Genomic DNA, 15,458 nt, shown 5'->3' on the forward strand with positions numbered 1-15,458 from the left:
TTCCTGCTCTGTCCTAGTAAGGACACCAGCAGTCACTTTGTGTTAGATGTAAAAGCTGAGAAGAGCCAATGCTTGTGACTCAAACCCACTCATCCCATCTCCAGGTTAGTTAGTTTTTGTTTGTTTGTTTGTTTCAGTCATGGTTAAATACTTAGAAAATTTATCATTCCAACCATTTTTACATGTATGACTCTGTAGCATTAAGTACACTCACAATGTTATGGAACCATCATCTTAGTTCCAGAACTTTTTCATTTCCTAAACAGTAAGTCTATACTCATTAAAGGATAACTCCCCATTTCCTTCCTCCCACCAACCCCTGGTAACCTCTAGTCTACTTTCTATCTCCAAGAATTTGCCTGTTCTACATAACTAGTGTAAGTGGAGCCATACAATATTTGTTCTCTTGTGTCTGGCTTATTTCACTTGGCATAATGCTTCAAGGACCATCCACACTACAGAATGTATCAGAACGTCATTCCTTCTTACAGCTGGACAACAGCCCATGTATGTAGATACCACATTTTGTTTATCTGTTCATCTGTGGATGGGTACTTGGGTTTTTTCCACCTATTGGCTACTGTGACTAATGCTGCTATGAACGCTGGTGTACAAACAGCTGTTTGGCTGCTTTCAATCCTTCTGGGTACAGATGGAGAGGTGAAATTGCTAGATTGTATGATAATTCTACTAGAATATGTGTTTTTTCTATTTTTGCATAGAAAAAATGCGTCATGATTTTTCCAACAACTCATTATATTTGACCTCTTGAAGAACTGCCAAATTGTTTTCCAAACTGTTGCACCATTTTACATTTCCATCAACAATGCACAGGGGATCCCATTTTTCCACTTCCTCACCAACACATACTGTGTGTTTGTATGTGTGATGGCTCTCATTAAATGGTATATCACTGTATTTTGATTTGTATTTCCCTATGATAATAATATTGATCATCTTTTCATGTGCATATTGACTATTTACATATCTTCTTTGGAGCAATGTCTTTTCAAATCACTTGCCTGTTTTTGAATTGTTCATTGTTTTTGAGTTGTAGTTCTATGCATATTCTGAATAATAACTTCATAATGGATGTATAACTTTCGGATAGTTTCTTCTACTCTGTGATTATCTTTTCACTCAATAGTATCTTTTGATGCAAAAAAAGCTTTTAACTTTTTTTTTTTTAATTTGTCAGAGGAGGAGAGAGAGAGAGGATGTGAGAAAGCACTTCCCACTGGGCATAGACATGCTGCAATCTTCTCTCCTCCACCTTTTTCCCCACTCAGGACTCTGGGTACTCAAACACACACACTCAGCATGTTTTGCAACCTGTCAGGTCCAGGCCTTCAACTGCATATTCAGCCATGTGGGATCCAGCTGCTCCAACCACAGATCATGGGCCATCCTCAACGTTTAAAAAATTTTTTTTTTAGAATTTTAAAATTCTGGGGGCCAGCAGGTGATGTGGTGATTAAGTTGCTGGAATTTCCATATGGTCAACTGTGGTTCAAATCCTGGACCTGGCAGCTTGCTTTCTCCCTCTCTTTCTCTCTTTCTTCCTCTGGCAAAACTCATGTGAAAAAAAAAAAATAAATAAATAAAATAAATTAATTTTAAAAAAATTTTAAATGTTATTGTATTAAATATTATTATTATTATTATTATTATTTTAATCTGACCAGAGAAAAAGAGATAGAAAAAGGGAAAGTGAGAAAGCAAGTCACTAGGTCTGGGACTCAAACCATGGTCAGCCATGTGAGAGTCTAGTGCCTTAACCACCACACTACCACCTGCCAGCTCCCAACATTTTAAATTTTTATGTAAGTCTATTATCTTTTTTTCTTTTGTTTCTTATGCTTTTGGTGCCATACTTAAGAAATCATTGCCTAATCCAATGTCTGGAAGGTTTTCGCCCATGTATCCTTTTAAATAATTTAGGTTTAGCTCTTTTATTTAGGTCTTTGATCCATTTTAAGTAAACTTTTGTATGTGATATAAGGTAAGGGTTCAACTTCACTCTTCTCCATTCGGGTATCTAATTTTCCCAGCACCTTTTGTTGAAAGGACTGTCATTTCCTCATTGAATGATCTTTGCACCCCGTTGAAAGTCAACTATTATGTGAAGGTTTCTGGGTTTTTTTGTTTTACTCTATTTGTCTATATTCTCTCCTTATGCTGGTACTATACTGTTTTGAATATTGAAACTTTGTTTTTTTGCTTTTAATTTTTTGCTGTAGGACATTTGCACTCACTGAAGAGACAGAGAGATAAAAAGAGAAAGAGAGAGAGCCCCCCTGGAGGATGGCCATGCCACAAACCCTTTTCCTCCATTCTTCTCTCAGTATTTGGGTACACATGCACACCTACCCAGCATGTTTTCAAGCCGCCAAGTCCAGGACTCAAATTGCACAGTAGGTCAGTGAGATCCAGCACCTTAACTACCACAATAATGGCTGGCCCAATCACTGTAGTTACACAGTAAAGTCTAAAATCAGGAAGTGAGTGTAAATCCTCCAATTGTGTGCTTTTTCGACTTGTGTTGTCTCCCTTTAGCATTTCTAACAGGTCAATTCTACTAATAAACTAAGTTTTAATCTGGAAATGTCTTAATTTCTTTTTCATTCTTAATGGGTAGTTTTGCCTGGTATATAAATCTTGGTTGGCAGATTTTTTTTTTTTTTTTTAATTTCAGGACTGTAGCTATATCATCCCACTGCCTTCAGGTCTCCATGGTTTCTGATAAGAAATCAGGTTGATAATCTTACTATAGATTTTTAGCATGTGGTGAGCTGCTTTTCTCTTGCAGCTCTCAAAATTCTCTCTCTTTTGTCTTTGGGTTTCTTAATATAATGTGTCTTGGTGTGCCTTTTTTCAAGCCTATCCTGCTTAGAGTTTGTGGAGTTTCTTTGGATGTGTAGATGCACATCTTTCAGCAGATTTGGGAAGTTTTCTGCCATCATTTCTCCAAATATTTCTATCTCTTTCTCCATTATTCTGAGATTCCTATAGTGCATATATTAGTATACTTGACAATTTTCCATAGGTCCTTCAGGCTATGCTAATTTTGCTCCTTTTTCCTTTTGCTCCTTTGAATAATTTCAATTGTCTTATTTTCAAATTAACTGATTTCTTCTATTTTTTTATGAGAGAGATTTTTTTCTATAAGGCACATGACCTTGCCAGAAAGACAGAGACAGAGAGATAGAAAGTGAGAAATCACTCGCCAAGGGGGAATGGCTACACCACAGTCCCTTCTCCTCTATTCTCCTCTCAGGATCTTGGCACGCATGCACATGTGCCTGGTGTGAGGTTTAAGCCACTGGGTCCGGGACTTGAACCACAATCAACTCTGTGAAAATCCAGCAACATAACCATTACGCCATCTGCTGGTCTCTGATTTCTTCTTTTACTTACTCAATATGTTGTTGAACCCCATTCATTTCAGTGACTGTACTTTTCATCTCTATAATTTCATTCCTTTTTTTTTTGTAACTTTTGTTTCTTTTTGATATTTTCATTTTGCTCGTGTGTAGTTTTCTTGATTTCTTGTAGTGCTTTGTCCATAATTTCCTTCAGCTTACTGATTGTATTTAAGACAGTTGATTTAACATTTTTGACTAATAATTCCGATGTCTAGACTTCCTCAAGGATGGTGACTGTCAAAATCTTTTCCCCTTCTAAATGAGCCAAAATTTCCTTTTTTGGGGGGTATGTTTTACCACTTTTTTTGTTGAGAACTGGGCATTCTGAATGTTGTGTTAACTGGACATCTATTTCTCTCATATCTCAGGGCTTACTGATTTTTGCTTGTCGAGGGCTAGAACCATCTGTTTGTGACTTTTTCAAACTATTTCTGAAAAGAATAACATTCTTTGTGGTGTGGGGGTCACTTAAGTTTCTATTCTATTGTCTCTGTGGTCAGCCAGTGACCTGAAATTTCCTTAAATGTCTGGCTTGCCAAAAGAGGGAAAGAAGTTAGAGAAAAACTTTAAAAAGGCATTGTCTTTTAAAATCCCCCATGGGTAGGAAGCTGCTTCAGCCCATGGGGGTTGAAATGATGACCAGTCTATCTGCTGGCTCCTCAGTGACCAAATGTAGCAATCAGCAATCAAAACACAAAATCCTGACTTTGGAGGACAAGGCTGTTACTGCCCACCTCAACACCAGGAGCCTGGGCGGCACTTACCATGGTTGCCTGCTACAGGACTGCTAAGTGAAACAGGGAAAGTTACTGAAATTGACAACTCCTCTACCAATCTCTAACCTGGATGTTGTGAATATTCAACTAGACTCAGTAGTTGCAAGATAGCTGCTTCAGACAGGTACTGGCAGCTCAACTGGGGTCTTGTGGAGGATCAGATTCTGATGCTTCCAACTCTACCATCTCCTGTGACATCACTCTCTCTAGGTTAGTTTTTGTAACAAACTTACTCAAGCATCCTCCTCTCTCTTGAGCATAACGTCCTGGCCTACTGGTAAATCACAAGAAGCACAGAGCTGAGCGCAACATAAAGGGACGTAGACCAACTTAGGTGAAACTTCGCGGTGATAGAGGGCATTCTGCAAATGCTCTGCATTGAGAAAGGTCAAACCAGCCATAAGAAACCTCCCTTATGTACTGCTCTGATTCTAGAATGTGCCACTAGCCATTTTGTAAAGCAGCTTGTGAATTGCAGGGCCCAGAGGAGAGTTATATTCTCCCACTCTTGCCCCAGGAGAACACGACTGGAGATGGAGAGGCCTGCTAGAAGCCAGTGGCCCTGTGTGCTCACACCAACTGCTAGATGATGGCTATGAGCCCTGCCAGGGGTTTGCTATCTGCTTTGCAGAGCGAGGTTACACTGTACTGTGTGAGCATGCAATGAATAAGCGTCTACAAATGCTAACAAATGGATTCCATGTATGCCCAAGAGGGAAGGTGATAATCCATTATAATAAACTTTCTTCAACATCAGGAAGAAGAGAAACACAAGAGAGGACTTTCATCATTAGAAAAAAGCACTTTGCTATTTAAGAACAGTGAAAGGCTCTCTGCTCTTCAATGTGAGTCGAATGTCCTCTAATGTCCTGTTACTCTCTACTACCAGGGGTTGTGGAACTGTGTGACTCGGATGATGTTCTGATTTAGTCCACTGTTAAGAAATGATGAGGGGCCAGCAGTTGGTGTAATGGCTATGTTGCTGGAATCCCATGTAGTTGACCATGGATCGAGTTCCAGACCCAGTGGTTTAAATTCATGTCGGTGCACAAGCGTGCAAGCCCAACAGGGGGTGATTTCTCGCTTGTCTCTCTCTTTCCAGCGAGCGCACGCACCCTATAGCAAAAAACCTCTCCAAAAAAAAAGAACGATGAAAGAGGGAGAGACAAAGAAATAAAGGGGGAGAGAAAGGAAGGCTGGAAGGAAAGATGGGCTAGAAAAGCTTGGACCCCTTTAAGTTCACCATGTTCTTTCCCTTGCACAGGTTAAATAAGTAAGTAAGTAAGTAAATAAATAAATAAATAAGAAACCAAAAAAAAACAAGACACCCCTCAGCCCTTTATCATATTGTGTTCCCCTGGGACTGCTGCCAGGTGTCCCCTGGAGCAGCCAGGCAGTTAGTCCTGCTACGAGGCAGCCTTAGAGACAGCAGATACCACCACCCCCCTGCCCCGCCCCAGCCCATGTGGTAAATTCCGTGTCCACCATGAGTGCATACTCCCCTTACCCACAGAGGACGCCATGGCTCCTTACCTAGCTGAAGGCCAGTCTGGGTACTTGAAGTGTCAAAGGGCTCTGAGCTGGCCTCAGGGGCACCTGGCTCCCATGAATCACTGTTCTCGGACACCTCCGAATAGGTGTCACCCATCCCTTTGTGAATTGCCACGGGCTCACTAGTGCCAGGGCCCTGGTCCTCACTGCCTGTGTCTGCCACGGCCCGGGTCTCCTCGCCCATTTTTTCAGCAAACCATTGCTTGACCTGCTGGGAGCTCATCTGGGTCTTGTCACAGAGACTCTGCAGGTCCTCCTCGTACAGCGTCTTGTGTGCCATGTAATAGTCTTGCAGCAGCTCCCGGTTGCCAGGGGCAATGATCAGCAGCCCTGGTGGGAAGTTGCCATGTTTATAATCTTCGTACCACTTGAGCTGGCCGTTCTTCAGGGCGTACCTGCTGTCTCCGAACCAGCGCACCACCTCTGGCCGTGGCAGGCCTGTCTGGGCCATGATGGAGTCGTAGTCCTGGTTGCTGGGCCACTGTGTCTGGACAAAGAGCTGCCGCAGCAAATGCCGTTGCTGGGCCGTCTTTTTGTAGGTCACCTTGCCGGGGGGCTGCTCCACCCCCTTGTTTGACCCCTCGTCCTCAGGTTCGAAGGCACCCAGTGCCAGCAGCTCACCCTTGCCATTGGCCTCAGTGACCCGCAGGTTCTTGAGGTTGATTTTGATGGGGCTGACTTTACGCTCTGCCAAGCTGTGGCTGCTGGCCATGTCTGGGGAGCCGTTTTCACCAGGGGCCCTCAGCTCGCTGGCCTCTTCTCTGCCCTCATCTTCAGCAGCCTCTTCCTCCTGAGAGGCACTCTCATCAGCCTTCTTGGGCTCCGCGGCATGTGCTTTTTTTCGTCTCTCTGAAAACCAGCTGTCAATTTCTCTCCGGGTCATTTTGGTTTCGCTTCGCAGGCGGTCCAATTCCTCATCAAGGGGAAGGGGGTTTTGTGCAAAACTGCTCTCCAGTGCTCTGAGCTGCTCGGGGGCTCGCTCCTTGTATTTGGTTGGTGTGAAGTCGGGAGCCTGGTGCCAGGATTGCCGTTTGGCTGAAGGGTGGGTGGCCAGTGTGGTTGTCGGAATGCAGGTCACCTCGGGGGCCTTGGATGATGGGGAGAAGGGCCCCTCTGGCACAGAGTCGATGACGATGGAGCTGTGCTCCCCGGGCACCATGGTGCGGGAGCCCTTCAGGTTCCGGCAGTGGTATCTCCGATCGCTGAACCACTTCCGCACCTCTCTGGTACTAAGCCCGGTCACTTTGGTCAGATGCTCGACTTCACTCTGCCCTGGGAACTGGTTCCGACAGAAGCTCCCTTTCAGAGCTGACAGCTGCTCATGAGATTTCTTATTTTTATACATGCTGGCATCAAGGAAGGCCTGGGAGGTGATGCTGGGGCACGCTGTGAGGAGCGACTGGGCAGCGTTGACCACCTTTACGGCCGACGTTGTATTGGAGCACACCGTGTTAATGGGTGCCACAGTGGACTGCTTGGGGACAGATGTCACCGCGAGGGGGAGAGATGAGCTAGGTGCTTGCAACCCATTTGCCATGAGGGGCTGCGTGACCAGAAGGCCCCCCGCTGTACCCTCGGGCTGCCCCACAACATGGCCCGGGAGGGCGGCCTGGATGAGGTGCTGGACATTGCTGGCACTGGCGACCAGGGGAGTGTTCAGAACCGTGATCGTGGGCTGAGGAACAGACTGGATGACGGTATTGAACATCTTTTTCCTAGCATCTTCGATCTCCTCTGGGGACCAGCTGATTCCTTGCTTCAGCCTTTGGGCTGTGAACCAGATCTTGAGCTGTTCTTCTGGGTACTTGGTCACCACCGTCAGGTAGCAGAGCTCGGCTTTGGTTGGGTAGGGGAACTTGTGGAAGGAGTTCTTCAGGAAGCTGTTGGAGTCCATGGCTGCGTTGTACGTTGGAATGCTGCTCAGGGGGATCATCACCTTGGGGAGGGTCTTAGATGTGGGCAGGGGCTGGTGGCTGTGGTGCTGGCTGTGTGCGGGCGGCTGCTGTTGCAGGGAGAGGAATGGTGCTATCCCGGCCGGCAGAACCGGCACGGTGCCCATCAGGGGCCCATTGGCGGCGTGGGGTGGTTTTGCGGAGCTGGCAGAGGCCTGGCTGATTGGTACCGCCCCGTTGACAAAGGAGTGGTCCCCCTCTTTTGCCTCTGTTTCTCCAGCTACTGGCTTTGGGAAGGCCTCGCCCACAGGCTGGCCAGGCACGTTCTCCTTGAGCGTGTGGATTTTTTTGGCTTCGGCTTTGCCTTTCATTATCTTCATGATTGGGGTTTTGGTGATGATGATTTCTGCCTGGCCATCGCTCCCCTCAGCAGTGGGCTCCCCAGTGAGGTCAGGGGTGCCGGTGCTCTCGGGGACAGGGACACTCTGCTCCACAACCACATGATTGTCTGGCCTGGCCACATTCCACAGGAAACTGGCTTCCCCCGAGTGACACCTGGCATTGTGCAGGGAAAGCCCCTCAGGGGTCTTTGCCAGAAAACTGCACCCAGTGCATACAAAAGTTGGGTCTTTGTTGAAGTCTGTGTGCTCTGAGTTCATATGTCCCACAAACTGGGTCATATCCTGGGACCGGAAGTCACAGTATTTACAGGAATATGAATAGCCATCCAAAGTGCTCTGGTGCCCGTTGGCCAGTGCAGAGCCATCGGTACTACTGGGGTTAGAGGCTGCCTCAATGCTGGCGGCAGGTGCTTCTGGGGGTGGGTCCTGCTGGGGTCCTTCGGGCAAGGTCTCAGCAGGCTGGGCCTCGGTGCTGGCATCCTGCAACACCACAGTCTTCACCGGGATCATGCACGGTGTGGTGGACTTCCTCTTACTGGCCATGGTGACAGTCACACTGGGTAGTCAGCAGGTGAGAGCCTGTCCCATCCAGGGTCTCACAGTGCAAGTTCCAGCAACTCCATGAGAGCCAAAGAAAGAGTCTCAGGGTAGCTTTTGCAGTTGTTTTCTCTATTAAACCTTAGGAAGAAGAGAAAGAAGAAGATTAAGATCTTTTTTTTTAAAGGTTTTGCTATAGGGCGCATGTGCTCACCAGAAAGACAAAGAGAGACAGAGAGATAGAAAGCAAGAAATGACCCCCCAGGGGGGATGGCCATGCCACAATCCATTCTCCATTCTCCTCTCGGGATCTTGGGCACGCATGCACAAGCGCCCGGTGTGAGTTTAAGCCACTGGGTCCAGGACTCAAACTGCGGTCGACTACGTGGGAGTCCAGCGACATAACCATTATGCCAACTGCTGGTCCCAGAAGATTAAGATCTCTTGATCCTCGCCTGTACATTTTTCGGAAACCGAGACGCTCACTGCTCACCCTACACGTCTAGGTCTTCTCACAGGAAGGTCGGTCAGTAGCCCCCGAATCACCAACAACACAGTGCCCTGAAGAACCATCTGGGGATGTTCCAACACCATCTGATGAACTTCAGCAATGTGTTCTTTCTTTGTTTCTTTTTTCCCTCCTGTATCTTTGTATTAAGTAACTTGGATTAAAAACCAAAACCCAGAACACCCTCTTTTGGACCTCTAAATTAATTCTGACTACGCTGGAGTGAGAACAAAAGATCCTAGTGTAATTCTTGTTTAAATGTTTGGGTCAACAAGGATTTTTCTTTTCATAGCCTTCCCACATACATCTGAGAACAAAACAACGCCTCTGCCTTTTCCAGACCAGGCTCAGGGGCCCCACTGGCTGCAGCCTGAGTGGCAGGGGTGGGCTATCCTGGTGGGCAAGAAGGCTGGGGAGTGTCTGAGGGAAGGCCCTGCCAGCTGCCCCACCTTACCTGTTCCAGTCCCAGAGAAGGGATCACCTCACAGTCACCACCTACCCCTGGGACCACCATCACCCAGATGGAGCCAAAGGCTGATGGTTCAGGGGATCCACAATCAGTTTGTGGCCCAGGTTATATTTCTTTCTGAGTGTGGCAACTCAGAGTGTGGCTCATCTTTGGTGTGCACATTACACATGATCTGTTCATGTGCTTTTTTTTTTTTCCCCCTTCATGAAAAAGAAAGAGACTACCCCCAGGGGCTCACAATGCTGCAATCCACTCTTGCCGCCCAGCCAGCCAGGATCACAAGTGCACCATGGGTGTGTCCTGCACCCTCAGGCCTGGCATATGAAGCCCTAGACCTTCTGCATGGCTCTAGTACTGAGCAACAGCACCTGACACCTGCGTCACTGCAGCTAACTCTGCGCTTACTGTTTCTTATTCTTAATTTTCTTTTGGTGTCTTTATTGTTCCTTAAAAAAGAGCCTATCGAGAGACAAGCAGATGTTGTAATGGTTATGTTTCTGGACTCCCACTTAGTTGACCGTGGTTCGAGTCCTGGACCCAGTGGCTTAAAACTCATGCCGGGTATGTGTGCATTCTCCTGAGAGGAGAATGGAGAAGGGAATGCAGAGTGGCCACCCCCCTGGGAGAGTTATTTCTCACTTTCTATCTCTCCAGTGAGCGCACATGTCCTATACCAAAAATCTCTCTAAGAAAAAGCCTATTGGGGACCAGCAGTTAGCGTAATGGCTATGTCACTGGACTCCCATGGAGTCAACCGCGGTTCGAGTCCCAGACCTGGTGGCTTAAACTCATACCGGGCGTGTGTGCGTGTGTGCCCAAGATTCCGAGAGGAGAATGGAGGAGAAGGGATTGCAGTGTGGCCATCCCCCCCAGGGGGCAATTTCTCGCTTTCTGTCTCTCTGTCTTTCTGGCGAGCGCACGCACCCTCTAGCAAAAACCTCTCAAAAAAAAAAAAAAAAGCCTATTGAATATTTAATCTGTTTGAAACTTATTTCAAAAGCTGGAGTGATTGATCTACTTTTATGTAAAATAACTGTAACAATTATGCCATGAGATGCCATGAGGAAACTGCTTCTATGATCCTTGTTGTTAATAAAACATCACCTGGGGCTGGCACATGGCCCAGACCTAGTGTCTTACTCTCTCACTTCCTCTCTCTCTGATTAATGTGTGTGCCCTGTAGAAAAAATTTTAAAATAATAATAAACTTAAATAAATCTTAAAAAATATGTATGTATATGTATATATATAAATATATAACATAAAACCATAATATCATTATCTTCATAATATCATTATCTTCACTTTTTATAAAACTGTAATGGTGTAATGATCAAAATAATAATAATTCTAATAGTGAAATCAAGTTATCATCATTGTTTGGAATGAATGTAAAAAACCCAAGGAAAGTTAAAATATCTGTATTCAAATTCTTAGTAAGTAAACATAGAAAACTATTTTTTGTTTATAAACTAATGCTGATGATCATGATGATGACAAAAAATAACTGCTATTAAAAAGAAAAGTTGGGGTGAGGATAAACACAGACCCAGATTTAACCACTCATCACCATTTCCCCCACCAGTCTGAAAGGTCACACACATGCACACATTTTTTAACCTACATTTTTTTAAAAGAATTATTTTATTTAACTTTATTTATTTATTTTTAATTTGATCAGAGAGGGACAGACAGAGAGAGAGGGAAAGTGAAAAAGTAACCAGGTTGAGGACTCAAACCATGGTTGGCCAAGTGGGAGTCCAGTCCAGCTTCCTTAACCACCCACCACACCACCTGCCAGGCCCTTAACCTAAATTTTAATTGTAAAGATAAAATATCAATATTAAATTAAATTTAAGAAAATTAAACCAGCAATAATTTTGTATTTCCTTCCATTTCAGAAAAATATCTTAAACGTTTTTTTTTTAGAGGTTTTTCGCTATAGGGCGCATGCGCTCGCCAGACAGACAGGGAGAGACAGAGAGACAGAAAGCGAGAAATCACCCCCCAGGGGGGATGGTCACGCCGCAATCCCTTCTTCTCCATTCTCCTCTCGGGATCTTGGGCATGCACGCACACATGCCCGGTGTGAGTTTTAAGCCACCAGGTCCAGGACGTGAACCACGGTCAACTACGTGGGAATCCAGCGACATAGCCATTACGCTAACTGCTGGTCCCTCTTAAATGCATTTTTAATAATGATGAGCACACAGGGGCCAGCCTCATAGTAAGTTATTCATCATTACTTGTATGTCACTGATTTCTGATCTTCGATGTGTAAAAGTAATAAAAACTCTTCTTTCAGCCTCTCAGATATCACTAGACTCTTTAACCTTTTGTGTTCTAGTTGAGGACACTATGGTTAGGCACATTAGAAATTCGCAAACGTCATTGTTCCAAACTCCATTTGGATTTTATCACATCACTCACTGGGGAATCCAGGGCTAACTGCGGGAATCCAGTATGTGCTGTCAGTGGTGGTGGAGGACTTCTGTTTGTGAGTTTGGGCATGCTATTAGGCCTACACAAAGAGGCATTCAGAGGTGCTTGTGAATGTTGTGTCACTTCAATTGGAGTGGCTGGTCCTTTCTTTTCTGAAATAGCATTTGTTTCCTAAAGAAGTAGTTAAAGAAATTTCTCTTTTTCAACATAATTTATACAAACAGAATTAATTTTTCTTTCCTTCCTTCCTTCCTTCCTTCCTTCCTTCCTCCCTCCCTCCCTCCCTTCTTTCCTTTCCTTTCCTCTCTTTTTTTAAAAACCTTTCCCCTCTTTTTTTTTTTTTTTTTTTTGACAGTGGGCACGTGGGCTCACCAGAGACAGAAAGAGATGGGGTTGGGAGGATAAAGCTCCTTCTATGGGGCATGGTCACACTGTAATTGTTCCCTCCCCCCCTTTTTTAAAGTTTTCTGCCATAGGGCATGTGCACTTGTTAGAGACAGACAGAGAGAGACAGTGAGAGGAATATCGAGAAATCACCCCCAGAGGGGGTATGGCCATGGTGCAATCCTTTTTCCTCTATTCTCCTCCTGGGATTTTGGGGATGCATGCACACACGTCTGGCATGATTTTCAAGCTGCTGAGTCCAAGGATGTGAACCACAGTTGGCCACATGGGAGTCCAGCACCTTAACTACCACACCACCTACTGCCCCTCCCCTTTTCCTCCATTTCTCTTTCCTTTCAGGATTTTGGGTTCACACACACACACACACACACACACACACACACATGCCCGGCATGTTTTTCAAGTCGCTGGGGCTTGGATTCTAACTATTCAAAAAGAGGCTATATGCCCATACTGAGAGGAAAGCAACTGATAGTGGCCATTTCTTATGAGCCCATCTACAACTGGGTATTAAATGACATTAAGGAATTACTGCTAATGTTGCCATGTATGATAATGATATTTTGTTATGTTACAAACAAAGTTCTAATTAGTTAGCGATAAATACTAAAGTATTTATGAGTAAAATAATTCAATATATGGAATTTACTGAAAATAAATAAAATAACCACAAAAACAGCTTTCTGGGACTGGCAGGTGGCATGGTGGTTAAGGCACTAGACTCCTACATGGCTGACTGCAGTTCGAGTTGCAGACCTGACAGTTTGCTTTCTTACTTTCCCTTTCTCTCTCTAGTCAAATTAAAAAATAATAATAACAAACAAAATAAATAAATAAATAATTAAAAAACAAAAACACCCTTTTGGTACCAGCAGATGGTGTAATGGTTCTGTTGCTGGACTCCCACATGGCCGACCATGGTTCAAGTCCTGGACCTGGTGGCTTCAAACTCATGCTGGTAATGTGTGTATGCATGCCCAAAATCCTGAGAGGAGAATGAAGGAGAAGCAATTGTGGCATGGCCATCCCCACTGGTGGGTGATTTCTCGCTTTCTGTCTCTCTATCTTTGAAGAGCACACACACCCTATAGCAAAAATCTCTCTGAAAATAAACAAAAACAGCCTTCTAGAAAAAACGTGGGGTGAGTGAAAACAGATAAAACAAATTTGACCATGAATTGACTGCTCAGGTTGGGAGGGATATATATGGTTCTCTATTTCTTTAAAAGAGATTTTTGTTTTGTTTTAAATATGTCTCTTTCCTTCCTTTGGAAAACACTGACCATAATCACAATAACCTGAACCCACCTTAATCCTGCCCAGGTTGACCCTAAATAAGTCATCCAGCCTTCTAGAAAGTTCCCATGACCCACCAGTAGACTGAATTTGCTTCAGTTCCATTCTCAAAGTGCATCACAGCCTGCAAAGCACTTTCCCACCTCTCTAGATCCATCCCCACTGCCTGGTGAGTTGGATAACACTGCCTTTTCACCCATCTTAGCACTGAGGAGCTACTGAGCAAGAAGGGGAAGGTGATATGACCAGTCACACAGCAGATTCTCAGCAGAGCCAGGCAGTCTAAGACTAAGTTTTACGTTGTCCTTTAGGCTACATACACTATAAATACCAATTAAGCAATAAACCCAATACCTTTAATTATTTTTAATTTCCTTCTTAAAGAGGAATCAAAGACTTTACAAGCCTAATTATTTCAGTGCTATTATTATTATTATTACTATTTAAGACAAGGATTTGCCATCGTGATCCTCTGGCCTCAACCTCCCAGATAGGACTATAGTCATGCCACCACTTCTGGCTCTTTGGTTTATTTTTGTTTTGTTTTCAATTTGTTACAGGGCATGTGCACACACTAGAGAGACAGAGAGAGGGAAAGTGAGAAAGCACCCTTTGGGAGATGGCCCCACCTCAATCCCTTCTTCTTCATTCTCCTCATAGGATTTTGGGCATGCATGTACATACGCTGCCAAATCTGGGACTCAAACCATGTGGCCAGCCATGGTTTAACCACTATACCACCTACTGGCTACCAGCTCTTTTCTAGATAGGTTTCCACTATGTTACCCAGGCCAGCCTTGACTTGGCAATCCTTCTGCATCAGCCTCCCAAGCTACTGAGATTATAGGCACATGCCTCTGCATCCGCCTCTAGGTTGGACTCAGAATTGAACCTGGGTCTCCCATGTGGTCCTGGCCTACCGAGCACAGCATGTGTCATGTGGCTGGGCCTAATGTTATTTTCTAAATTAAAAAGCTAAACAGAGGCATTATGATCCTTCGTATTTATAACACTTCCATGTTGTCAGAAGCGCTGTGCCGTTTACTCTTATGTGGGAACAGAGAACTGTTGACAGTGGGCTTGAGTGATCAGACAAGGTTAGTTGGCAGAAATCTATACAAAAAGAGCACTTGAGAAACCGTCCCTCCTCAGGAATGTGTGTGAGCAGTACCTTGGCAGTCTAAAGGATATGCTGGTTAGAATACTCAGATTTCTGCTGAAAACAAAGAAATGAGTTGCAAAGAATTCAAGTCCATTTCCAACCCCAAATCCTCAAGTGTCAAAAAACTATCAGTCCAGAGCTGGCCTAGTTTTGCCCTCTGGATACTTCAGGGGCATAATACTTTCCGCATTTAATAATCAGCATTCATGGAAGGCTCAGGGCTAGAGCTCTCTATTTGTCTTCATCCCCAAACAGGCCTTATTTCTGTCAGGTCCCCAATAGAAATAGCCTGCTCCAGTCAGATGTTATCACCTTTAAAGGTAACACTAATTTATTTCTCAAGCACAAAAAGGTGATGATATAAACACAGAGGCATCGGAATTAAAGGAACTTTAGAGACCATATATTTCAATGACCCACCTTTGCAGGAATTACCTTCAAAGCATTACTATCAGGATGGCATGTTCTTTTTTTTTTTTTTTTTTGAGAGGTTTTTGCTATGTGGCGCGTGCGCTCACCAGACAGACAGAGAGAGACAGAGAGACAGAAAGCGAGAAATCGCCCCCCCCCCCCCCGGCGGGGACGCCAACCCCC

General features: G+C 44.6%; 1 protein-coding gene across 3 annotated transcripts in view; it reads right to left on the reverse strand.

The window, feature by feature from the left end:
• The window catches only part of ZHX3 (zinc fingers and homeoboxes 3), a 127,369-nt gene that overhangs the window by 7,021 nt on the left and 104,890 nt on the right, over nucleotides 1-15,458 (reverse strand). For all 3 annotated transcript variants that reach the window (XM_006144142.3, XM_014586157.2, XM_006144141.3), the window contains exon 3: nucleotides 5,735-8,723. In XM_006144142.3, the coding sequence (XP_006144204.1) occupies nucleotides 5,735-8,588 (2,854 nt within the window). In that variant the 5' untranslated portion in view covers nucleotides 8,589-8,723. The remainder of the gene's footprint in view (nucleotides 1-5,734; nucleotides 8,724-15,458) is intronic.

Source organism: Tupaia chinensis, unplaced genomic scaffold, assembly GCF_000334495.1.
Source record: "Tupaia chinensis unplaced genomic scaffold, TupChi_1.0 Scaffold000115_1, whole genome shotgun sequence".
Taxonomy (NCBI): Eukaryota; Metazoa; Chordata; class Mammalia; order Scandentia; family Tupaiidae; genus Tupaia; species Tupaia belangeri.